Source organism: Lathamus discolor, chromosome 6 (genome assembly GCF_037157495.1).
Source record: "Lathamus discolor isolate bLatDis1 chromosome 6, bLatDis1.hap1, whole genome shotgun sequence".
NCBI lineage: Eukaryota > Metazoa > Chordata > Aves > Psittaciformes > Psittacidae > Lathamus > Lathamus discolor.
In genome coordinates, this window is record NC_088889.1 from 24,294,879 (window position 1) to 24,320,272 (window position 25,394).

At 46.6% G+C, this 25,394-nt stretch overlaps 1 protein-coding gene across 1 annotated transcript; it reads left to right on the forward strand.

Moving 5' to 3' along the window:
* The first annotated feature begins 422 nt into the window (after window positions 1-422).
* LOC136017090 (exocyst complex component 3-like protein) lies at window positions 423-25,073 on the forward strand. Its single transcript, XM_065685083.1, has 12 exons — window positions 423-440; window positions 2,942-3,536; window positions 5,338-5,455; window positions 9,430-9,504; window positions 11,620-11,720; window positions 12,200-12,292; window positions 13,620-13,752; window positions 14,970-15,080; window positions 16,649-16,804; window positions 19,837-19,958; window positions 21,490-21,675; window positions 23,666-25,073. The coding sequence occupies exons 2-11, from the start codon at window positions 3,031-3,033 to the stop codon at window positions 21,668-21,670; spliced, it is 1,596 nt and encodes a 531-aa protein (XP_065541155.1). The 5' UTR covers window positions 423-440; window positions 2,942-3,030; the 3' UTR covers window positions 21,671-21,675; window positions 23,666-25,073.
* Window positions 25,074-25,394: the final 321 nt, after the last annotated feature.

Consider the following 25,394-nt stretch of genomic DNA (forward strand, 5'->3'; position numbering starts at 1 on the left):
AGCAATGCAGGGACTTTTTGAAAATCTGTTTTGACCATATGCTCCTGAGTTAAATGGTACTCTCTGTGTAGGAAAGGTTTTCTTTGTGTGCTGAGGTTTGTGGCCAGAACCTTTAGCAGCCCTGGACTCACCAGTACGGTCCTTGCACTCAGTGGGCATACTTCTTTTTCTTCACTGTGGATGTTGGCTGGTGAATAGACCTGTATGTGTACATACGCATGTGTATTGCTACAATGTTATGCCATTTATATATATATGTGTGTGTGTGTTTATAAATGTAAAATAAGATGGAATAGTGTATATAGTTGCTGTGAAATTGTAGAATCCAGTAGGCTGAGATCGCTCTTATCTCCTCTGAATGGTGCTGCTAAAACATGAAGACCAACATCCATTCTCCAGGGCTTTACTTCCCTGTTGACTAACACCAGCTTTACTGGGAGGTGAGTAAAAATTTGGCTACAAAGCCAGGCGTGATTTCCTTGCCAAGAAAGAGCTCAGGTGCAGCTGGGGCACATGGGTGGAAAGTGATAAGTCCTTCATAGAAACTATTAATAATCAACTCGCTTAAACTGAGAAGATTGCCATTGAAACAACTGACAGCACACAGGGATGCTTTAGTAATTTAGAAAATGCTGAAAATCCCGCTGGCTTTCCCCCCGTGCTCGTGGTTAGATTGGGGTGAGGTTTTGACATCATTTTCCTGGAAGAGAGAGAGTACGTAAAAGGGCAGGCAGCCTATAAAAATGTCCTCACCCAGCATGGGCAGGAACCAGGTTCCCCTTCTTTGAAGGCTGCTGAAGCCTGTAGCTGCACAGAATGAAAATATAAATCTGGAGAAATGACTTCTCTGTTGGACAGCTGCTAAGATCACCCTGCACGGTTTTCTAACATTTCTAACTCTTGTTGTCTGATAGTGTTCTCAGTTGGACAGAAGGTGTCTGAACCTGCTTGGATGATGAGGAAGACAAAGTATTTCTGGGGAGCCTTTGCAGGAAGAGGCAGCAAGTGGGAGAAAGTGGCCGGGGAAGATGCAAGGATACTGCCCAGGGCCACGCATGAGGAGAATAAGCAGCAGGAAGCAAAGAGGAGAGGGAAGCTGAAAGCCATGGCAGGAAAATTGCTGAAGGTGGTGGCCAGTGGAAAAGAGGCAGCGGAAGAGAAGGCTGGTGGTGTGGAGATAGCAGGGAATTTGCTGAAGATGACAACCAGTAGGAAGGGAGCGGAGGGTGGGGTGCCTGCAGGTAACCTTGAAGTTATCTCTGGATCCAGTCCTGGACCTTCTCTGCCTCTCCCAGCACTGCAGGCTCTTGTTTTTCATTAGTTTCTGGAGTAGGTGCTTTACACTTTCCTCCTCCGCATCCTTGACCTGAGTTCTTGTCCTTCATGAACTGGGGGCTTGCTCTGTATTTCACTTGCCCTTTGCCTCACAAGTACTTCTCTTTGCTGTTCTTATTTTTATCCCTGCAAAGACTCCTGATATGTCTTGTGAGAAAAACAGTGTACTTGTGACTGACACGCTGCTGAGTGTGACTGTGCTGTTCTTCCATAGGTGGGGAGGGGGAGGTAGGTTGTGCATGAATTAATTGTTCCCAGTAAACATTTCATGTGTGTTGCCTGTATTGAGGTAGGACAAGTGCAGCTTGTTAGACTCCTCTGGAGCAGCTTGCCCATTGCTTTGCTGAAGTCCCTTGCATCAGCTCTTCTCTATTTTGTGTCACATTTGTCCCTCCAGTCCTGTTTAATTCTTACTGCATAGATGAGGTGTTTTCATAGATGAAAGTTAAGGTATAGGTGATAGCTTTTTGCCAAGAAAAGTTTGACCAGATGATCCTTGAGGTTCCTTCTAACCTGGTATTCAATGATACTGATAGCGGAAGCTCATATACTTCTCATTCTTCACTCTATACCCAAAGCTGTATCCTGAATGCATTTCAGAGTCCCACTGCTTCTGGCCTTGTTTAACTTTCCCTGGGTTCTCATCAGGTTTGATTTTTCCTCTGGGCTCTGCTCCAGATACCTTTGGACAAATTTTCTTAACCCTTTATTGCTCATTTTTGTCATCTATAAAATGCATAGGACGGAATCTGCAGCTGTTGTGAAATTACATTTAACTGTTAGTGGTGGGCTGGCTGTGATGGGTAAGATACTTTAGAAACAAGCACTGGTGGAAAACTTGCAACTACTGAACCTCAAGGATTTTGTATCTGTCTTGGTGGAGTGTCTGGTGATCAGGACAGTGGCTCAGTCGCCACAGCTTCTTGCAGACATGGAAGTCATGGGGGGGTTATGTGAATTCCCATTGCTGAGACAGTGCAGATAGGTGGCCCGCCTTCCGATTTTCACCTCTGGGCAAAATAGCACATTGGCCATTTGGCCGGGTTGAAAAGTCCTGGCAAGGAGAGGGCTGTGCAGTCCCAGTCTAAGACAAGAACTCGCTGGCAGGAATGACACCCTACCGGACTGTGAACAGGCAGGAGGGACCTCACAAGACAGCCTGCAGCACTTTGGTCCTGCCAGTGTTTCTGCAGAGAAGGCAGAGGATTCCTTCTAGGCTTGACTTGCACCTCTTGGCTCTTGCAGAAGAAGTCCCTTCTCTAATGCTTTTCTTCCAGACAAAAGATACATTCATGGTCATTAATGAACCTGCATTGCCCACATGAGGAGGTCTGCTGGGATGATGGCAGAAAGCTACAGATAACTAGTCTGCAGGCTTAGTTAGCCTGGAGGAGAAAGGATGAAAGAAAGCAAGAGGAAAGAAACTGCTTGCCCTGAGGAAATTGAGAGGTGCTAGTGCTAGACCTTACGGGAGGTGATCTTGGGTAGGTTTTTGGGATTTTGGGATACTTATAAACTATATGTTTCAGTACTCAGATGTTAAAGTGGTGGGTCCTATAGAGGAGTGAAGAAACATTAAGTTGTCTTGTTACTGTCTGTGTTGCAGAAGAAGCCATCTGTGGGTTCATTGAGCAAGGAAAATTTCTTGAAGCTTGTGATCATATTTATAATCTGGAGCATTCTGGAAACGATGAGATGGGAAAGTCTGAATCACTTTATAAGCTACTGGCTGAACGAATGTGGACTGTGGTGGGCGAAGCGCTCAGTGGAAGTGGTAGGATGTTCCTGGAGCCATTGCAGTCAGTGGGGGAATCACTGAAGTGGGAGAAGCAGAAGGAAGCAGAGTGGCTTGGCAGCAGCCAAGAGACTGGGCCTGTTTCCACATGGAGTCCAAACTTCTGGAGGAAAGAACTGGAGGAACAGCTAATACAGTACATGACAGCCCAGATTCCCCCGCTGAGTTCCTCTGCTAACGCAAATGAGACTGCATTAAAACAGCATCTGAGTCAACTGGAAACGTCGTTTCTTCCCAGCCTGGAGCATGGAAGTGGTGTCTTTGAGGAAGCAGGACTGCTCAGCACCTACACCTACTGCTGTCATGCCTCTTTGTCTTCTCACCTTGCCACACTTACTGACAGTAGCCATTTCAGCTTCAGCCAATGCCTTTTAGTTTATGAATGGGGCCTTAAAATGTACAAAAGGTATGTTTGAAGGACTTCCTTTCTGTACATTTTTGCTATGTCTCTATTCAGTTCCAAGCATGATCCCTGCTTCCTGGTAAGGCAGTGATGTTCAGGACTCTTGTTCAGTTTTGACTTGCCCACTGCCTGCTTTATCTTCTGTTCTCTCAGAGTCAGATCCTTTTTTCATTGCAGTACTGCCTTTTTCTAAGTCATTGGTATTGGGCTTAGGGGCTTACCAGAGGTAGGCAGTTATTTCTCTGCTGGACTCCTGTTGGAGATGCACGGTGTCCTGCTTTCTTCACCAGTTTCTGTTCTTGTATTAAGACACTTTTAGCAAGGTCTGTGATACTCCAGTCACCCCAGAATAGTTTTCTCTTGCCTTTATGTCATCACGGTGCTCTGCAGACTTTTCTTGTTGGCTCCATGGTTCTCTTGCTGCTTTATCTGGCTTGTAGTTTGACCTGTTGTTTTTGTATTTCCTGCATTAGTGTTTAGATCACAAGAAAAACATATAGCAGGTCATTAAATTCCTGTCCAAGACTGAGAAAATGGATGTGGCTTTCCCCATGATCTGAAGAGCAGCACATCTGGGACCTTTTGTCTCAATGTGAATTAAAAGCCCGTGGGTGTCATCAAAGCCTGAAGCTTTCTTGTGATGTCTTTCTGTGTGACAGTGGTAGGTGAGGTGTTTGATTCTCTGTGTGAATGGTTACTTTGCTATTTTACAGCTCCAATCTACTTATACCCTAATAGTTTTCACCCCCTGTGACTGCTTCCACGCAAGATTCCATCCTTTGTTCCTGGTATTGATTACACTTATAAATGCTTGATTGGCAGTTCAGCAGGTGGGGTCTTCCCCTCACCAGCTCCAGAAGGATGGAGACAGCGTGGTGGGTACATGCTGGTGCGTGCTAATCACAGAATCATAGAATCATAGAAGAGTTAGGGTTGGAAAGGACCTTAAGATCATCTAGTTCCAACCCCCCTGCCATGGGCAGGAGCACCTCACACTAAATGGGTCAGATGTCACCCATGTCACCCAAGGCTCTGTGCAACCTGTCCTTGAACACCTCTGTGGGAGATGTATGGCGAGGATACACCCATTCTACTGCTGCTTTTAAAATGGTAAAATTTTAGAGTGACAGATTGATGAAATATTGAAAACTCGCATGAAATTGGAGGTGAATAATTATGTAATCTAAATATATAAAGGAAAGCTCAAAGATAGGAACAAATGTGTTATGCAAATGCTGAATTCTTTCAATAAAAAAAGAAAAAAAGAAGGAAGAGCAGCCCATGACTGTAGTAAGGTCAGAATGTAGTGAAGAAAGTGGAACTGAAAACAGCAGAGATGCCAAACTTAACTATTTAGGTTTTCCTCTTTGTACAGTTACAACCCTAATGAAAGCTCACATGTAGTTGCAGTTGTCCTGGTATATAGCTGCTTCTTATTTCATTCAGAGAATATGTGACACTTGTAAAATGGTGCATCCACGAAAGTGTGGTTGGGCGATTCTGCCCAAGCCCATGAAGGAGTTCAGCAGCAGCAATGAGGGAAGGGGAGAAGGAAACAATGAGCAAAATGTTGGGCAGCAAATATAGGAAGAAGGAAAAGAAAGAGCACAGAAGAACAGTTGACAAAAGGTTATGATAATAAATACCATGCTGCAGCTGCCCCAGCACTGCAAACACCACTGGGTGCTTGCGGGGCACCTCATCTGCTTGGCGTGAGGCCATGGAGCCAAGCAGGGGGTGCCTGGCAGGTGATGGGCTGTGGAGCAGTGGGAAGCTTCCCCTCTGCTCTTGTGTCTGTACACAGTGGCAACGAGACATGTCTGAGACCCAGGCAGACCCCCCAGCACAGCCTTTCCTCTGGTGTATGGTGTCTCCTGTGGATTGCTTTGAAGACTGAGGAAAAGTTACTTGCAGTCGCCAAGGTAAGAACTGAGGAGTTTTACCCCAGTCTACCTGTTTTATTCACATGGTTTTAAAACTCCCATTGTTAAATTAACTGCTCTTTTGCTAGATGAGCCAGCTCAGCTCAGGTGTGCTTGAGTCCAAGCTCTCCATCTTGGCCGAGTTTCATTACAGAGCCCAGAACAAAGCTCCATGACTGTCTTCTGCCAAAAGGTTGCTGCCCTGCCCTTGCTGCTTCGCAAAGAGGTGCTGGGATATTTGCAAATCACTCTCCGTCTCTCTGATGCATCTTTTTACTGCTGCAATCTATTCTGCTCAGAAGCCAATGTATCTGGAAGAAAGGGGGCTATGGGTGACATCCGCTTCCTTGTTGAGGGCCATTTCAAGACGCTATTCATCTTCTCTCCAGCTGCTAATGAGCCCACAGTGTGCAACAGTTGGGTTTTTTATAGCCCTTTTGCTTCAGCTATGCAGGATATTGAGGCTGCAGGCTTTGTCTGCATGTGGACCCCTCACAGCCCTCCCCATCCTGCTCGACTGACAGTGCCGAGGCTACAGCAATTATTTCCAGAGCCCAGCACAAGCAATCCTGCACCTGTTGCACACCCGGCACAGCCCTCAAGTAAGGTCAGAGCAGGGCTTCCTGCCTCGTGATCTCACTGCTGACCTCAGCTCCAGGGCTGCAGCATCTCTCTCTTTTCTCAGCAAAGCTCCCCCTTTGAAGAATGTTGTTGAGGCACATGGAATACAAATGAAGTAGGAAAGATGTGTTGTAGCAGCGGGGAGTTCCAGGGGAAACCATGCTATTTGGAAAACTCAGCGTGGCCTCCTAGGCTCAGCTAAAGCCAAAATGCAGCAGCAGGAGTTACCATACTCATGTCACTTGCTTTCCCTTTCCACCAGCCCCTGGGGAGCAGAGGAGGGGAAATTCCATGGCAAACTGCTGAATCACTCAAGGGAAAGTACTCTAAATTGCAGAGGTTTTCCTCAAGACCTATTCCCTGAAGGAGAGCATGAAGGTAGTCACAAACATGGGAATAGAGGTGCCAGCCGGTGACAGGATGCTTAAAGCCTGCTGATTTCAGGGTTTAACATCGAGGATCCCTGTGGCCTGTTTCTAATCATTACCCCGGGGAAGACCACATGTTCTTAAGGTCTGTTTTTAGAACCTATTTCATTGAAGGAAATGACTACTCAGGGTAGTGCTAAGGTTTCCTTAGAGCAAGTCACTGGGTCATTGACAAGCCCTCAAAGATGCTGACTAACAGTGATGGAGGACTTAACTTTTTTTTTGTTCACTCTAATGTAAGAGCTGGGGAAAGCTTTTGTTTAACCATGGTCTGTTTTCCTGATACACCATGCATGGAGCAGGCTCACCCAGATCTGGCCGTGGTTGTACTATGCTGCCCTGAGTTGACTGCATTTTTTTGTGCCACCTTGAATGTAGAGCATTGCAGCTCCACACAGTCCAACGTTGTGCATAAAAAACAGAGCTGGAATTGCTGGAGTGCGTGGCACAGCAGAGTCTTGGTTTGCTTCAAACCTGGCCAGCTTAGGACCAGCTCCAGGTTCAAGCTAATGAGGTTGAGATGAGCTGACTCCATATGGAAAAATGATGGATGTCTCCTTACTCAGCTCAGTGGAATAGCTGATAAAACCTGTTTTATCACTCTATTTCTTCTTCTAGGATACTCCAGCCCTTTATTATTCCAAATACACAGGAAACTGCTATTGAGCAAATATCCAGTTAGTTATCTCTGAGTGACTGTAGTATATAATCAGGATTGTAAATCACCCGGTGTGTGTTTTGTCACTTCAGTGGATGACCAAGTTTTTCTAAAAGAAAAGAGACTGACCAAAATCAGCTATGGTTTGCTTTGCTTGTGAATACCTGGCTTGTCACTGGAAGTGCCATCCTGATACCTGTGCGAACTGAAAGCACTTTAAACAGAAATCAGTGATGAGAACTCTGACCACATCTGAAGGTGCTGAGAGCTTAGATGCCACGTGGGGCTCAAAACCACTTCCAAACACCACTGTGGGGAACTCAGCCAGCGCTGCACGGGGGCAGTGTTCCCTCAATCTGCACATGTCTAGTCAAGGGGGCTTTGTGCCTTCTGAGGCTGCAAGGTCGGGGAACTAGAAATGATGGTGCCATTGACTGGGTGTTGATCTGTCTCTGCCTTGCTGTAGTGGGGAATTTTACATGAGTGTAAGGCAAACCCTCCAGCGTGATGTCAGGGTTCATTCTGGTACTGAGAGATGGAAAATGAACTTTCTGTCGCCTGCTTCTGCAGCCTCAGCTCAAAGCTGTCTCTTTGTCCAGAAATGGAGATGGCAGGGCCAGACGTGCACACATGGACAAAAACTCAAGGCAGGTTTACACTGGCCTGCAAAGGATCACTTGGGTTTGCATCTTTTTCCCTCCCTTCATATTTTCAAGTAGACAAAAGGAGGACTGAGAAGTTCATGTGCTTTGGAGTTTGGGCTGAGGCCCTGCCTTGTGGTTGTTCTGCCCCCCTGCCTGCCGCTGTGTTGGCAGTGCACTCCCACCCACAGTGAGCATCTTAGCCAATTTTGACCTCATTTGGTAATGATGTAGGGGTCTCAAGGATGTTAAGCTCTTGCATGTGTTAGAACAGCAGCTGGACAGATGAGGGACACAATCTATAACTCAGCCCTCTGCATTTTCTGAGAGGAAGTGGTTGGTGGGACAGTCAGCACAGGTGAGCTGGCCATCCATAGATCTGAAGCTTTACAACATGAGGTGCTGTGTCTTGGTCAGACAGGGAGGAACAAGGAGGAAACTGGGCCTGTTTATTACAGCAGAAATTCTGGTCCTCTCCACATTGGAGCTTTGGTGCCTGAGGTGCTTGTATTAATTCAGATGCATCATCTGATGTGTCTAAGTACCATGGCTCAGCAAGTTATTGCCTTGCAGTTACTAACTAAATGCGTGCTTTGTCCCATTGGGGAGCAAGATCTTCGTGTTGGCTTAAGCTGACAGATTTTACTGTGCAACTGTGGCAGGCTGTGTTTGTGCAGCTCGGCTGGGATGTGTTATCTCAGCACATTGCGTTCACACAATTGCTCACTGTCAGGTGATGGCACTTGGGAAGGAAGGAATTCTTCTTGGGTTGTTTACAACTGCTTATGTGTCTTTGATGAACACTTCAGTGAGTACGCAGAGTGGTTTTTTGAGTATACTTTTGATGAAATTCTTAAGTGACAGCCACAAATTTCCTAATTCATCAGCCAGAAAAGATCAAAGACAGAAAGGGAAGATCAGACTTTACATTATTTCTGTTTCCTTGGAGGAAGATGAATAAATGAAAGAATAAATAAATGAGACAGACTTTTGACTTTAAAGCTTCTAGAAAGGTCAGATCATGTTTTAAGCAATGAGCCCTTTCTCTGCAGTGTTAGTTTTGGTTTTACAGCCCATTCAAACTAACATAAGCCAGCCAAGTCTTGGGAAATTTCCCAGCATGCAGCCTCATGGGGCTCATCTCTCCATGACAGTAGCTCTAAACACTAACCCAACTCCTCCTGGCACTCACAAGTCCCTAGCTCAAGTGAGGGAATGCTTTTAATTAACGCTGGCTGGTTTATGTGGGTGCTGGTTGGAGCTAGGAAGGGTGGAAAATCTCAGCTACAGTAGCTGGCAGCACAGAGTTATGTCTAAGTGTTGTTTTGCTATGTGGGTGCCTTCATATGAGCTAAGCTAACTAGGGAAGACTGTAGATAACCCGAGCTGACACTGGGATGAAAGGAAGCTGCAAATCATTTAAACTCAAACAAACAATGTAGAACAAAACAGAACAATGTTATTAGGTCAGCTGGAAAATAGCCAGGCCTTGGGTTAAATGAGACAGCCAAAAAATAGAGGCAGAAATCCATCCAGTCCAAATGTATAATGAGGGGCTGGGAAACCTAACTCTTAACGAATGTCATTGTATCTCAACTGTTTTTTCTCTGTTCTTTTAATATTTAGAAGGAAGTAGCGAAAGCCCTGAAAGAAGCCTTTGATATTGGGAAACCCCCTTGTTCAGATGCTGCAGTGATTCAGGTAAACCGGTGGGGACTGAAAAGCTCTCGTATTTTGGGGCAGTCATGGTTTTGCACACAAGTATGTAGGTATTTGGCAAAACCCAGTTTTGCATGTCCTGGGCTAAGCTTGATGTGTTAAAAGTTTGCAAGTTAGCTGCCATTCTTAAACTGCATCTGTTTGCTCCCAGACTTGTTTTTGTCTTGTGCATATGTAAAGAGAACTAAACTAAACTACATAAAAAAGGATGAGCTGGGATGAGCTGATTCAAGCTGAAGTTGCATTTTTATATATTCACCTGGATTTTCATGTAACCTGTTGGGAAGTCATAGTGTATATTCTGCAGTGCACCTCTATAAAACCAGTGAAAGCTGTTGAGCCATGGCAGGTCCCCCTATGTGGCAGTGCAAATGTGACTGCTGCCCTGATGGGTTAGCCAGTGCAAGGGACTGCTGCAGAGCACAGTGAAGGCGAGTGTGCAAAGGGCATTGCAGAAGCATGCTCTGCTGCTGTTTGAGCAGTATATACCACAGCCAGAGGGCATTTGGATAAAGACCCTCAAAAGACTTAAAATGAATCCTGGGGTTTACATGCTCAAGTGATGCTAGAGATCAGGGACAGGCTGTGGCTGCCATGACTGTATCCTTTGCTGCCACCACCACAGCGGCAGTCCCGTTTCAGGTCACAAGAGAGGGAAGTAGCCCCATGGTCTTTTGGGATGGCAGACAACCTCAGGCACTCCCCTGGAGGCTGGTGGTGGGCACTGCAGATCAATAGTAGCTGGCCTTCCTGGAAAGGATACAGCTTCATCCGGCAAAAAGAGGCTTTTCTGACCCAACTCAGACCCAGGTGCCATGTGCTGAGCTCACAGAGAGAACTGCTCCCTCCTCACCTTGCCCCATCACCTTGGAGTGGGGGAGCAGTGATGTACTCAGTGGTGTGCCTGGTTTAGGGTAGCTTCTAGCTTTTTATTTCCCGCTTTTAGCTGACAGAACAAAAGTTTCTAAGGGGAATCAGGCCAAAGCCTGGTTGAATGCTCTAGTCCTCATATCTGCAACATTTGGCCATGCTTCAGCATGGCCAAATTTTGCTCTGTTGCGTATGTAACTGACAGGCTAGGATGCTCTGGGGCAGGTGATGGAAAAGCCCGGATAAATAGGCAAGCCTTATGAAATTACTTCCTCGTCGTCAATTTGCTCAGGGTGACACTTACAGATCAGATAGAAAATGAACAAGGTGTCATGGAAACTCATCAGCCATGGTTTCCTGACACTTTGGGCTGGCATATTTTGTCCCGTCCATTTGGGTGAACTTTTACATCTGTTGTGAGCAGTGGAAAAACCCATTCCCGATGTGAGTCACCCTTTGTCTGCGGCTGGTGCTTCTCAGAGCATGGGGAGAGTGCAGCGTATGAATCCATCTGTCTCCTTTTATCCATCTGGCCCTCCTCCCCTTGCAAGCTTTTGTTTTCACGAAGCAACTAATGGGCAGCATTACATTACCACCTGCTCCAGGCTGCCCAACATGGAGTGGATTTTGGCTGTCTGGCACAGCCCGCCTCTCATGGCACCTGGGCTACCCAGCTGGGGTCAGTGTGGTGAGACAGACACCGTAGGGTTTAACATGCATTGCTATGTCAGGCGTGAGAGGTGGTGGCTGGAGAGATGATTCCTGTCTTCTTCAGTCACCCCCAGTGGAGACCCTGGTGGAAGAGCAGGGCAGTGAGAGCTGCCTAACCTTCTTAATAGCATCTGAACCCAAGTTCGTCTGTGAGGGTGTCACAATGAAGTGCAGGTGCTCCTGCAGATAGCAGGTCTTCAACTGAGATGAGCTGCCAGGCTGGACATGGCTAGCAGAGAACATCTACAGGGATAGGCTCTTCCCCAGGCACAGGACTTGACTCCAGCCTCTTGACTACAATGAAAGTGATGGTAGCAAAGGTAGAGGATCAGGCATTAAAATCAGTCTCCTAAAAATGAGTTTTATTTCCACAAGGGTTCTCAAAACCAAAACTGAAGTTGTTGCCCAGAAGGCAGAGGGATATGCAGCAGCATGAGGGATAGGATGTACTCCTGCTCACTGCATAGGGAACAAATGGCTTTGGCCTGCTCTCCTCTCACGCCTTGAAATCTACAGATACTAACAGAGAAGACGGAGGCCGCCTGGCATGTCAGTGAGAGCCTGAGTGAGAAGGTGGAAGCTGTATGCCTGGAGGAGTGCCTGAGGTTCCTGGAGAGGTAGGAAGGACGCTGTTTCCTCCTTGGCAACTTCCTCAGTGCTCAAAAGAAAGAAATCCTGATAAAGCAACTGGTGATGCACTGTTCACCTGGATCTGCCATTGCCCTTCTTTAGTTTGATGGCTGTTTCCCATCCAGCTATTATTGGAGAGGCAGCACTTCTCTGCTCTTCATGTGCTCAGCATTTGCTGTTGGAGTAAAGCTGTGGGAACAAAGTGCACCTGGACTTGTCTTGACAGGTTAAAGCCTTGGGGGATGTTCTGAAGAGTCTCAGACCTAAAAGCAACCAGAAAGAGGGGCAGCCATGTGGCCACTGTGCAGGCTTGGTCCTGCTGTAGATCCCATTTTGGAGAGTGAAACTGTGCATGCTGAAAAGACAAATTGTCATGGAATGTTTCTTCCATTTGCTGCTGAGCTGATGCTGTCAGATGTTTAATGAAGCACACCAGTTAAAGATGTGTCTTCCTGTTTTAATTTAGCTATGAAAATGAAGTAAGAAGCTTTCTCCAGCTCGATGGCTGCCCAGAGATCTGCAGTGGCTTATGGATCCTGGAGAACTGCTGCATTCTCAGGTCAGAAACCAGGCCGTAGTGGCATGGGAAGTGAAATTACTTTTCTGTGGTCTGATTTCCTTTTAACTCTGCTATGGGGTCAGCCTTGCCTCCTTGGAGCTGGTCATCCAGCTCCGTGCACACCAGCCCTTAAGCATGGAGGGAACCAGCTGCAGTCAGCAAGACCCCTCAGTGCTGTACCAGGAGAAGGAGACTCACATAGGGGCTGTACCTGTGGCCAGGGCCACGACTGCTGCCTTGGCAGCATCATGCTGCTGTATCTTGCCTGCTTCCAGGCCCTGCACGTGCAGGGGCTGTATCCCGTAGTCCACCATCTCACTCTTCCTGGTGCTCACAACACTGAGGCAGGCAGCAGTGCTGTGTTGCATGTGGGGACATTATTCTGGCCAACCCTGCCATGTGTTGTTGTGTGGTTCCTTTCCCTGGCCTCATTCTCCTTCATTAAGAAAGCCTCATAAACGTTGCACTGAGATGTGTGTGCTTGTGCACTTCAGGGTAAGCCCAAGCTTAAGTGCTTTGAAACCTAGCTGAACATGACAGGCTTTCCCTGGGGTTGCTAGGAAGGGAGGAAGCAATAAAGAGCAGAAGGATGGGGGAGGCTGTTTGCACCTATGAGCTAATTTCAGGAGTGCTTGCAGCGATGGAGAAAACAAGGTTGTTTCTCTTCCTCCTGTGTAAAATTGTCCAGGGATCTCCGGAGTCAGCAAAATGCCCACATCCAGCATATGCACAGTGCTTACTCGACATCAGAGCCCTGTGTTGAGTTTTGTTTGTTGTGTTTGCATGTTGCTGGTGCTGAATCCTAGACTGAATACTAATGAGGCTCTTTTATGTAATTCTTTACAGTGATACTGAGAATGAAGTTACACACTGAGTTTTTCCAGAAAGTAAAATGTCCAGTTTCAAGCTGATGACCATTTTAACCAGGATTTCCTGACTTGAGGGTTGTTCTGATGGAAGATAATTGCTTGTCTTGTATTTGTAGGGTGTCAGAGGCACACGGGATGTTCATCCAGCCCCGTTTGTCAAGGCTCCTTCATGCCTACTCCTTTCTGAAGTACTGACTTTTTATCTAAACTCACTAGTGATGGGTACAAGTGGCATCTGTGTGCGCTGGGCTTTTGTGTCCTTGTGGCAGTTACCTTAATGAGAGCCATCCAAAAGAGGGGTGCACCTGTGCAAGCCACTGAGCTAGTCCTGGACTTGAGCATGTGTCCGTTCAATTTAATGATGTTTTGGTTACAGTAGGAAGAGTTTCGATCTGAGAGAACAGCCTAATTTCATTGATTTCATCTGATCAATACTTTCCATATCCTTTTTTTAACAGGGCTGTCTGGTGTAAGCTAACATACATTTACAGTGCCAGCACTGGTCAGGATGTTAAGGTAAATGGGTTTCTAGACAGGATGGAAGATGAGATTACTGAGCATTTTCTGCAGACGGTGGCTTCTAAAGTCAAGGTATGGGAAACCCACATTAACACTGAATATTTTCAGACCGTAAGGCAGACACACACTTCACTCTCATGTCCTCATTTGGAAGGAGTGAAACTGTAGTTTTATCTTCAGGCCCAGTACCTTCCTCTGCCTTGTCTGAAGCTGTATATTGACAGCTTCATCTTTTCCACTTTTTGGAATCCCCGTTCCACTGTTGGTAGTATTTGCTGTTGTGCTACAAATGGGCACCTCATGGTGTTCCTGAGCACCCAGACCCCAAGGGTTGAACTTCACCTGATACCTACTCATCCCCAGCAGCTGGGCATCTTCCCAGGGCAGTGATAACTCACAGAGCCCAAGGCTGTCGTGGGTAGTCAGGATGTAGATAGAGAAGGCTGATCAGAAATCTACTCGTCCCCTGGGATAAGTTCCCCTACCTTCATACTTTCTAATATTAGACTATTGGCCCAGACACCCATATTCGTATCTGGTGCTCCATGTCTAAATTACACACAACTGCAGGCTCCTAATAGCATGTGGTTGTGTATGCTTCCTTGGGAAGCTCCCCTGAGCATCTTCAAACTCATTGCACAGGCTCCCTCAAGCATGCTGCAGGCAGCAAAAAGAAAATGACAAAAGAAACTCTGGCCACACTGTGCAGCTTCAGTCTCCAGAGCTCATTGCCAGCCTGTCCCATGGGCCCACATGTCAAGGTGGGAGTTGGAGGTGGTTCTGACAAGGAGTGGGGCAACCCTGGGGAGGAACAGGAGACCTAGGTCTCAGGCTTTCAGTCCTTCTCTGACTGTGTCAATGTTGGCTTTGAGTTTATGCCCTTCCTACCTTCTAAATGATCTCTGTACTTTCCCACTGAATAAGAGGTAACAGCCATGCTGGGAGCAGGGTGTCAGAGCAGAAAGGTGCAGAATGGCTGGCTCTTCCTGCACTCCCCATCCAGAGGGGCACATTTTACATAGTTCCCAGATTACACCTATTGTCACCCATATTTTATAGTTTTCAGTCTTCCAGGTTTGGGCTTAAGAACTTAACACATCCTTCCTGAGTTTGAATTGTTTCTTTCTTTAATGTTTTCTTTTCTTTGAAATGAAGGCACAGGATGCTGCAGCTCATGGAGGAGTCTATTTCCGAAAGCCGAAAAAGCAGAAGCACAATAGTCCATGTCTGCTGTCTTTGTGGTGTCTCTACATGTGCACCCTTTGACTCTGTCTGCCCCTTTTCCTCAGGAAACACTGAAGGAGCACTTCAAAAAGTGTGACAGCAGTTTTCACCACATCCTTGAATCCTTAAAGCAAAGTTTTTTGGTATTTGGGAAGAAAAAACCAGACACATACGAGGTAAGAAATAAGTAAGAAGGTAAGAACAAGATATTACTCAAGAAATTACCAAAACTGGTACTTGAACCTCTGGGTGGCACAGTATTTGAACGTTAATCCAAACTACAGTTTTGTCTGCTTTTAAAAGAGCTTTTAAAGTGGTGTCTGTCCAGTTCCTCTATCCAGCAGAGTTGGATACCGTCTTTACTGTGACAACTAGGAGCTTTCTGTAATCTCAGCAGAGAAACCAAGTGAAGAGATGTGGAAAATGAATGCGTCTCCCAAATAGAGAAGGGGAGCATTGGGCCATCTCTGATTCTGCCATTGCCCCAGTAATTTTGGAAATCTTCTCAGCTTCTAGTGTGCCTTACTGTTAGTTGTAAGGCCTTTGATGGAGAGTGGACACACAGAGAAGGGAAAGGGCCATATCCCCAAAAGACATAGTCTCTCAGGCAGAGGGTTGGGAAAGAACAAGCTCACAGAGTACCTGAGTTTTTTCACCTTTAAACAATTTTTCGAGAGTCTCACAACACCCTTGAGTCTGTCTCTTTGGTAATGAGATTGGTACCTGGGGTACTCTTTTCCATGCGGCTGGATTTGCTGCTGCTACCTGTGCCTCACATGTCCCCTAAGCACTGGACTCTCAGGTCTGCAGGCTCTTTGTCAGTGCTGATTTTAATTAATATTTTGATATGTGGAAAAAGGTAATAGAACAGGAAAAAAAAAAGATAGAAGCTATTCTTTTGTTGTTCGTATCCTGCCATTATGTCAGATTATGACAGATCACTGGACATTATGTCACATTAATGCTGGGGCAAGCAGCAGCTTGGTAGTGGAGCACTGTGCCAGAGCTGTCCGTCTCTTGCTTTGTCTGATTTGGACAGGACTGGGGATTTCCTGTACATTTGGACTGCAGCCTAACACTGCTCTGATTTCAGTTGCTAATGAAATGTGGTTTATGTGCAGCAGCCCATCTCCCCTTAGAAACCTCACTCTCCCTTTTGGGCACTGCACGATCTTGGCAATGGGGTTTCTCAGCAGGTAGTGGATGGCTTAGGGATGCCCAGGTGACTTCTCTGTGCCCAGCCACAACTGTGTGCCCAAGGGTATGGCCCTAGGCCGTGTCTGGTGGGGATGATCCAGGGAGGCTGGATCTGGATCTGGCTTTGTCTGTCGACCAAGCTGTCCTCAGGTGATGTGTTCATTAGCTAAGGCAAGTGTTGCTGCTGCTCTGGAGTGTCAGTGACCTTTGGGTCAGCTAACTGGTCCCATTGCATTTGGTAGGATGGCTCCACACTTACCATCAATGTTTATGTCATCCACATACAGCTTGGAGGTACTCCATGTATCAGACCAGGCATTTTAAAGGAATACTTTAAAAAAATACTTTAAAAATACTTTAAAAAATACTTTAAAAAATACTTTTAAAAATACTTTAAAAAATACTTTAAAAAAAATAGCTTCAAAGAAATGGGACAGCCAGCTGCATGGACCGAATATCCACTGTCTACACTGGTCAGAGCCCTATAGGTATGATTTGGTGCTTGCTCAGTGTAAGGAAGTTAATCTGTGTGTCTGCTCCGGAGCAGGCCCTCGTCAAGGCTGTCAACGCCATCATTATTGCAGAGTATGTGCAGGCCCTCCTGACCACTTCCAGGAAACTGTCTTCTGTGCAGAGGAGGAGGATTGTCAGCAAGATGGAAGAAGATCATAGGATGCTACAAGACATCTTTAAAGAATGCTTAGTAAGTCTTTGATATGGTTACAGTTTTGCTCTCTGTCATCAAGAGCAGTATCAGCAGAGGAAAAGGCTCTGAAAGCAACAGAAAAGCTTGAGGGGTCTTACCACAGTGGCATCCAGCTTCACAGAAATGACAGTCAGATGTGCTGATGGCCCTTCTGATCTGCCAAAAGCTGTTAGTTTATAGTTTTGAAATGTGTGACTAGAGGAGACAAGTTTTGCACTCCTGCCACTGACATAAGAATGAGGCGAGTTCCTTTGAGCTGGTGTGACAGCTCCAAAGCTGTCAGCTCCCCCAGGCAAGCCTTGGTACATGGCATAGGGGTGCAGATGAGGAAGAGCTGTGTTTCGCCCAGTACTTTCCTTTGAGCCTCTGGACTGATAAACCAGATCAGATGCCCCACATCTTCACCTTCTCCGTGTGTTGCCCTGTATGACTGCTCCTCCCTGGACATGATGTTTGCATTGTTGTCCTTCCGTCCGGCCTCCCCCCCCACCCCCCGCAGGCCCTTCCCAGCCGCTCAGAGCTGAGCTGATTGATGCATGAGCCATTTTCCTGTGCTGCAGCATTTCCTCATGGGCGGATACATGATGATGCTGTTGTGGTTGGTGATGGCTGCACAGGGAGTCATGAATCTTCCTGCAGGGGAAAACTCACCATTAGGAGGTAAAGATGTATTGCAGAAGGGACAGATGGGGTGTAAAAGCAGAGCCACACCTTCAAAGAAATCTTGTGGAAAAATGTTAGGACTAATTTGTAAAAAAAACTTTGGAAGCTTAAAAAAGTCTCTTTGCTTAATTCATAATCTGATGTAATTGGCAGTGCTGCACACAGCATCTGTGGATGCCACCAGGCTGTCACATGGGTCTGTTGATTACCCAAGGGCAAGGACTGCAATGCCAGCAGCATCCCCCCCTGCAGCCACTCAACCAAGCTGGAGAATCACTGCAGTGCAATGTGCCCTGGCACAGCCCTTTTGTAAATGCAGGCTGAGAGTGCCCACATAGCACCTCATAAGAGGCTGGACTGAGCACTACACTAATGGTTGCAAAGTCAGTCTGGTAACAGGACTCAAATGTGACAGAGCAGATAAAAGACTACAGCTTTACTGTTTTTTATACTTTCAGAAATCCTGAGTCATTTTCACAACTCGTGAATTTAAGTGCTAGGGACTGGAAATCTATTTTCGCCCATTTGAGTACCCCTGCAAGGCATTTGTCAGCAATTCTTACTTTGTCCAAAGAATAAAATGAAATTGAAATGATCGTCTGAAGGCTCCTTTAAAAAGCTGTCAGACTCATTACAATTAATGCATTAGTTTCATGGTGGAAAGCTGGAAGCTGCCAGTGCTTTTAGCTGAAGACCCACCTCTCCTGGAGTGATCAGTCACAGATGAGTCAATGCTATGAGCAAGTAAGCCACTGGGAATAGCAGGAGGATTCTCTAATCTTAACTCTGAAGTTTACCAGTTATGCTGCACTCAGCATCAGCTTTGGATGTAATGTGCAAGGAAAGCTGGTTTTATAGTGTAAAGGCGATACAGAAAATCTAATTATCTACTAAACCCCTAGATTCAGCTTGGGTGGAAAAAGTCTTCATCTAGTTAGCACTACTTCCCATGCGTCCCCAGCCTGTTTGCTTTCTTACTTGAAGAGGGAGCACTGATTTGCAGGGGACAGCCTGATCCTCACTCAAATGAGGTACATGGTTATGCATGCAAAATATGTACTCTGCTATGGACAGAATTTATCGTGCAGTTGCTGCACAGGCTGCACCTGCTCCCTGCCCTGCTCTGCCCTCTCTTCAGGCTCTTCCTTCCCCTCTGTCCTCAAAACACATTAAGTAATACCTTGCTTCTGTCCGATGAGCAGTACGTGTCAGAGGCACTTAAGTACTGCTGACAAGGCACCTCTTTGTTGTCCTTTTAGATTGCAAACCGTTTACCTCTGACCTTGCCTGTCTATATAGTGCTTAATGAAATATGACAACTTCAAATTAATTAGCATTTTGTAATAGTGAGCTTGCCAAGTGTGAAGCTATGCAGTATTGGTGCCTTAGGAGCTGAGTGCAGCTTGTGTGGTGTGCAGAGCTAGACGTGCTGTGTGTCTGCAGTGCAGAGGAAGAGAGAGAACACTGTCTTTGAATATTGTTATTAATATTTTCAATTTATATTCAATGCAGAGGTAAGCCCCACAGAGAACAAGGCCTGCTGTTTCTAGTGCCCCATGGAGATCAGGGGAGCCTGGAATTCTCCTGCCCCAGTTTGGCAGCCTGTTCTCCAGGTTTGCTTTGTCACAGAGTCTCTGCTGACGTGATGGCATCAATAATTCAGGGAAGCAATTTAATCGCATTACTGCACCAATGAAAAATGTGAGCAAGACCTGAAGCTCTCTCTTGGCAGTTCATCTGCATTCTGCTTTATCCGGCTTTGCTAAAAATGCTGTATGTTTCTTGGTGAGGCTTTCTTCTGTGTGCTCCAGTTTAAAGAGAGCTGACCACATGCATCTACCAGCCATGTCATATCCTTTATGGAGTCCAGCCCTGCTTCCTATTTTTTCTGTTCTGCTGATAGAGGATCTGGTCCCCTCACTGTCTCCCCAAGGTCGATTTTCTGTCCCTGGGCTTACTCCAGGGCAGCAGAAATGCCAGCGTGTCTGGCCAACAGAGCTTGTTTTCACATAGGTACAAGGCTGTGCTTACCTCTACTGGAAGCAAAACACTTCCCAAAGGACAAAATGGCCTTGAGAGGACAGGCAATGTAGGGAATAATATGGAACATTTGCCTGCTTTGCCAAAGGGAATGCAGGAGGGGATCCTGTGCTGCTGAAGGTAGTCACCCAGCCCTGGAAGAAGTCTGTGGCTACACCCCAGTTTCTTTTCTCCTATTCTAGAGGGAAATCAGGCTTCTATACATGCACAGACAGTCCTGCAAAGCTCCTAACCCATGCAGCGAGATCATCAGTCTGATGTGAGTCCAGCTTTTAACACATGTGCAGCTTTCCTTGCCCTGAGCACACCTTTGCTTCCCTCCCCAGGGTCCTGCAGCTGGTCACCTCAAGGATCCTATACAAGCAATTTTAGAGCTTATTCAAGCTTCTGATTCTGAGGGGATGAAAATAGCCCTTTTGCCCATTCTCAGAGAGTTTCCTGATCTAAGGTAAGGTGTTTTATTGGTTTGACTTCTGCAGTTCCTTGCATGATTACTTGCAACCAGAAGACCTGCAGCAATATTAGTCCTGTGATACGTTTAGCAGCGTGCTCAGCTAGGCCCAGTGTTTACCTTTGAATGTACTCAGTGCTGCCTATTTGCAGATGCTGATTAACATGGTTTGTAACGTTGCCAGACATTAACCAGGGGAGTTGAGATGTCCTTCTGTAAAGGTGAAGGCTTGATCAAATGGCTGGCAACAAAGCAGGAGTGCTGTGGAAAAATACTACCCGAATGGACAATTTACAGGCACATGTGTGCCACATACAGACTTCAAGAACATCCTTAACTCAGCCATTTCATAGCTTCCAAGCATTTGGCATTTGGCTTTAATACTTCACCAGTCCTTTTCTAGGTATAACTATTTCCACAAAATTCTAGGCGTATCCAGCAAGAATATATACTTCCATTCCCACAGGAAACTGTTAACAGAAAGGAAACCCAATTTTTATTAGAGAAGGTGAGATCTTAGTAACTGCATTTGTTCCAAAGTCTGTGGTTTCTCTCATCTATTTTTTGTTCTGATGTCTTGTGCTGGTGACTGTGTTTTTCCAACTTAACATGATTGCAGTGTAGGGCTCTCTGTCACAGGATGCTGTGAAGGTCAAAAGTGTGAATAGCTTCAAATGGGAAGCAGACAATTTGTGGTAGATAATTATTTCAGTGCCTATTCAACATGACAGGCATGGTATAACCCCCACTGAAGGAATTCCCTAAACTGCAAACTGCCGGAAGCAAAACCCCAAGAAAGAGATCATGTTATGCTTCATCTGGTTTCTGAATCCTTTTCCTAAGTGTTTACTGCTTTTGAGGATGCTATTGAGTAAAAGCTGCTTATGTGTTAGAGTATAGCAATTCTTATTCTCTTGCATATGTATACACACATATATATAACTATATATTTATATATAGTTATATAGCAAGTGGGCATAGAAAGTACTCAGAAGATTATTTTGGTCCAGATCTCAGAGGTCATCCTGGTGTGAGTAGATGCACAGTTCTTGATTTCAGTAGATTCCTGTATGTTTGAAATTGTTTGGCTTGGATACAATTGCCCTGTTTGTTAATCAGACTAAAATGTGCGGCCACACTCAGCAAAGCAATGCTATGTAGAGCAAAAATCTTAGAGCCTTCCAGGTGAACGAAAAGTAGCTCCGTTTGAGGCGAGAAAAGGTATAAAAAATGCTTCCAAATGGTCAAATGCAGATTTCAAATGCAACCTTTTTCTAGGAGAAACCTAAACTGAAGATTCCTTCAATTTCATGGGGATGCTGTGGGCACCAGGCTTGACACTCATGAACTCAGCCATATGTCACAGAGCTTTTGTGATATGGCCTCCTCCTTTTTAGGTGGCCAGTAGGTGTCAAAAAGCAGCTCAGCAGTTTCCAATCTTTGGTCTGGTCCAGCAAAACTGAGTGCTAGAAAGCAAGATTTTTTCCTTGACTCATTCACTGACCTGCCTTCTTATCCTTTTGGAAAGGAAGGAACATCTGAGTGCAGTGCTGAACATCAAAGTTTCCCTCAACCGAGAAGACAGAGCTGCTCTCTTGGAGGCATTTCATGATAATTGCAGGGAGTCGAAACCAGAAGTGAACTTGCTTTTTGCAGATATAGAAGTGAAACCTGGAAAATATGGACTCTGTGCCTGCCTCTGCTGTTAGCAAAGGTAGGTGTGTGAGTGTAAGCATGCTTGTGTGTAATATGCATACCTGTGCAGGCATAGGCATTCCTGCTTACAGGGAGGTGGAATGACTGTGTCTGTAGCATCACCTCCCGAGGTCCTCATTGCTGTATACACTGGTTCTACTTCCCTCTCTCTCCCTGCAGATTTCCATGTCATGAAGCATCATGTTGTAGGCAGTGCAGGGTGCTGAATGCTTAGATGTGTGATTCAGGTTAGAGCAGGGACAGAGAAGAAGACAGGGCTCTTCCTCCCTGTCCCTTGCTCCCGTCTGTGTGCCTCCGCAACAAGGTCTCTTCACAGCATCCCTTCCTTCCCAGCTCTTACCATGTGTGCATGGGCAGGGTCTCCCAGGCAAGTGCTGCTGCCTCCTGGCAGGGTGTGCTGTGGGATTTTCTCCTCAGTGGTCCTCCTGCTTCCCTGGTGCTGCGGGAGGGATATGTGAGCCCACTGCAGCCCCCTCCGTGAGAGCTGCGTTGATTTAGCTGGGCTTGGTCCTGTTCAGGTGACTGTGCTGCAAGCACCAGTGGTGAGCGTGCTCCCTTCATGCTGACAGCAACAGCCGGGGGCAGAAAGGAGGAGGTATCAAAGTCAGAGGGATGACTGTCACTATAAGGTCTTTAATCCCCTGGTGTGAATTGCCAGGGCTCATTGAGATCACCTGCAATCACCTCTTGGTTTCCCAAGTGATTCCTTCTCAGTCACAAATTGGGCTTTTGGGGGGTGGGGGGGTGGGCGGGGAAGAGGGGTTAGGGGATAAGCTGCAGCAGATCTTGAAACTAAGCTGGTCCTCAGGATTTAAAAATACTTCTTAGTGGAGAACATGCAGCTGTTTGCTTCACTTTGAATAATCTGCAACTTCTTTTTAGTCCAAATTTGCCCAGCTCCAGCTCAGAGCCAGAGAATCTTGTGTTATCTTTGCCAGGCCAGAACCCTCAGCTATCAGAAATAGTCCCCCCTTGGTTAATATTTACAGATTGTCACCAGTCACCTTCCGTTGGATGAACTGACCAGACTGAGTATCTCAGGTTGAGAAGCACAGTCCCTTTCCACTCTTCCTCTGCTCTTCGGTGTCACCATTTATTTATAGCTCCCCATGTTGATGGATGAAGGATGAGTTATGGTGAGCTCTGACCTGAGGCCTCCAGGCACAAGCAGGCAGCGGGCTACCCTGGTCTCAAGGAGAGAAAGCAATTAGAGAAACTATTAATAAGGACACAGCTTTCCCTTTGTAATCAAGACTGATTGGGATATAATGAACTGGCTATGAGCCTCCCCCTTTAATACCCTCCTTTAATCAGGAATTACCCATGGCATCACCTTCACTTTAGAAGAGGTATTCAGGAACGTGTTTTCAAACACTGTAAATCAGATAATCTTCTATTTGCTGAAATCCCCTGGGTAAATAGGCTCTCAACCCCAGAAAACCTGTCTGAGTCTGCAGTGTAGTGGAAGCATGTGTGTGGCACAGGTTGGTAGCTTCATCCGAGTTCAGGGGTAGCAGTAGTGGTGAAAGCAGTTATGGGATGTGCTCAAAGGAAGGTCACGTTCCTCTTTCCATCCCAGCCCTGTGATTTTGCTGTTCCACTCTGGGGTGTGACCTGCAGGTACTTTGGGGATTATCCGCTTTCTCCCAGCCAGGGACACAGTGGTTGCTCACATTTGTCCCTTCTGTATGTGGAAGTGGGAAACCTTTGGAAAAGTGTTGTCTTTGACTGTTTCATGTTAGCATGAAATGAACTCCCAGAAGGGAAGTGAGCTGGTTTGGCTGGAGTGGGCAGGAAGCAGTAGCGATGCTGCCCACAGCTGTGGGCCCATTGATTACGTTAGCTGGAGTAGCCCAAGAACTGGAGATTTTCTGCAGGTAAATGCTGATACGGCTTCATGCAAGACCATGTGCATAGAAGCAGTGTTGGCTCTTGCACATGTTCTGCTGAGCACTTAATTACCCAGCTTTTTTCTTACTTTCCCTCAGGCCTGCTGAGAGAAACGTGAAGTTTCACTCCATGTGCAGTGTCTGCAGTCACAGCTCCTTGAACTCTTCAGTGACCCATGCAGCCTGATGTACAGAGAAACCTGACAGCTGTGGAAGAGAATTCCTGCACTTCTGCAGGAAAGCCAAGAGGCCCAAATCCTAATCTTCTATGCAGAGTCCAGGTGGAAGGTGAATGGAATATGACAGAAAGACATTCTTAGCTGAGTTCTGCTAGTTATTCCTAGGATGTGGCATGGTGGTGAGTGGAGGAGGAGGATGATCCCCCTTGCCAAATTTCTGTCTGCTTCCATCCATTGTTTCATGCACTCTCATGTAAAACCGGTGGCTGCTGCAGCACAGTATCATGGCAGATGACATGGCATCACAACCTTCACCGGCGACCCGGGACCCTCTGTTAGGGAATCCTGCCTAGCCCATGGTTCTGGTGGTGCCTGCAGGCTTGGGCACCTAGATCCACACCCCCAAAGCCCTGCACCAGGCAGGGTACAGACCGAGCTGCCTCTTTTCTTGCTCCCCACACATGAAGGCTGTGACCTCCTTTGGGGGCAATCTTGCTATGGCACTGGCTGTGGGATGAAGAGCTCTTCCCATATGAGTTTTATAGCTCCGGAGCAGAGTCTTGCATTGATTTTTACACCTCGGTTACTGGAAATTTCCTTTTGGAGAGGGAGGGGAAACCCTCTTGGGCAGCAGGCAGTGAAAGGAGATGTTTGTCCCAGCCTCTGGGCAAGGTCTGTGCTGTTTTCAGATGTAAATAGGCAGTTCTGCTGGGAAAGCACTGACTTTTCTTCCCAGTTATCTGTGGACTGGTCACAACTTCCAAGCTGGATTTGATTCAAGGCCCTCGTTTGTTACTGTGTTAATGTAGGCCATTACTGCTCCTCTCTGGCCATATAAACAAGCAACAAGGCTCTCCTACCTCAGCAGTGCCACTGCTTTTCTAGGCAGCCATTCCCCCTCAGATCTGCTTCCCTAACAAGAAAAGGGGCAACAGGGTGCTCCATGTCCAGGGAGACTCTGTGGGCTTTTGGGGCACCATGAGAGGGCAACAAGAGCTATCCTGTGCCCTTCCTGGGCAGTTTATAGCTGTCCATTGCTGCTTCAGTGACACCTTTGCTGGACATGGGGAGCTGGTGGAGCTACAGCCTGGCTGTGGGGTGTGAGTCGAGCTGTGGGGCTGGGTGGACACTGCCTTCCAAGGGTGCCAACTCTGCCATGCACTCTCCTCAACCACCCATGGCACATTCAAGAGTAGGAAGGATGGCGGAGTCCACTGCGACAGTGGGGTCAGAGTCAGCTTCTGCCGATGGGAATTTCAAGCAATGAACCCTCCAGAGAAAATAAAAGCTCCTTTGACATTTCAATCATTAAAAATAATGCACGTGAATGGCTCTTGCCACATAGATGTCAATGTCTGTGTAACATCTCTGCCATTTGACATTCATGGTCAGATGAGGGTATGTTCTGCTTACAAGCAATGGCTGGTAACCATAGGGAATGCTGGGCTTGTCGCTACTGACCTGGAATGAGATGGATGAGGACCAGCCTCGTGCTATCATGGCTGCTGCTGTGCCTGTCCTCCCTGGGTGGGCAGGGAATGGGCAGCACCTTCTATTCTGTGTGTGTGTGAAGAGAAGCGCTATTTTTAGTAAGGTTTCTTAGCAGCAAGTTTCTGCACCCTGTGTGTAGCATCCAGCCATGAAGGGAC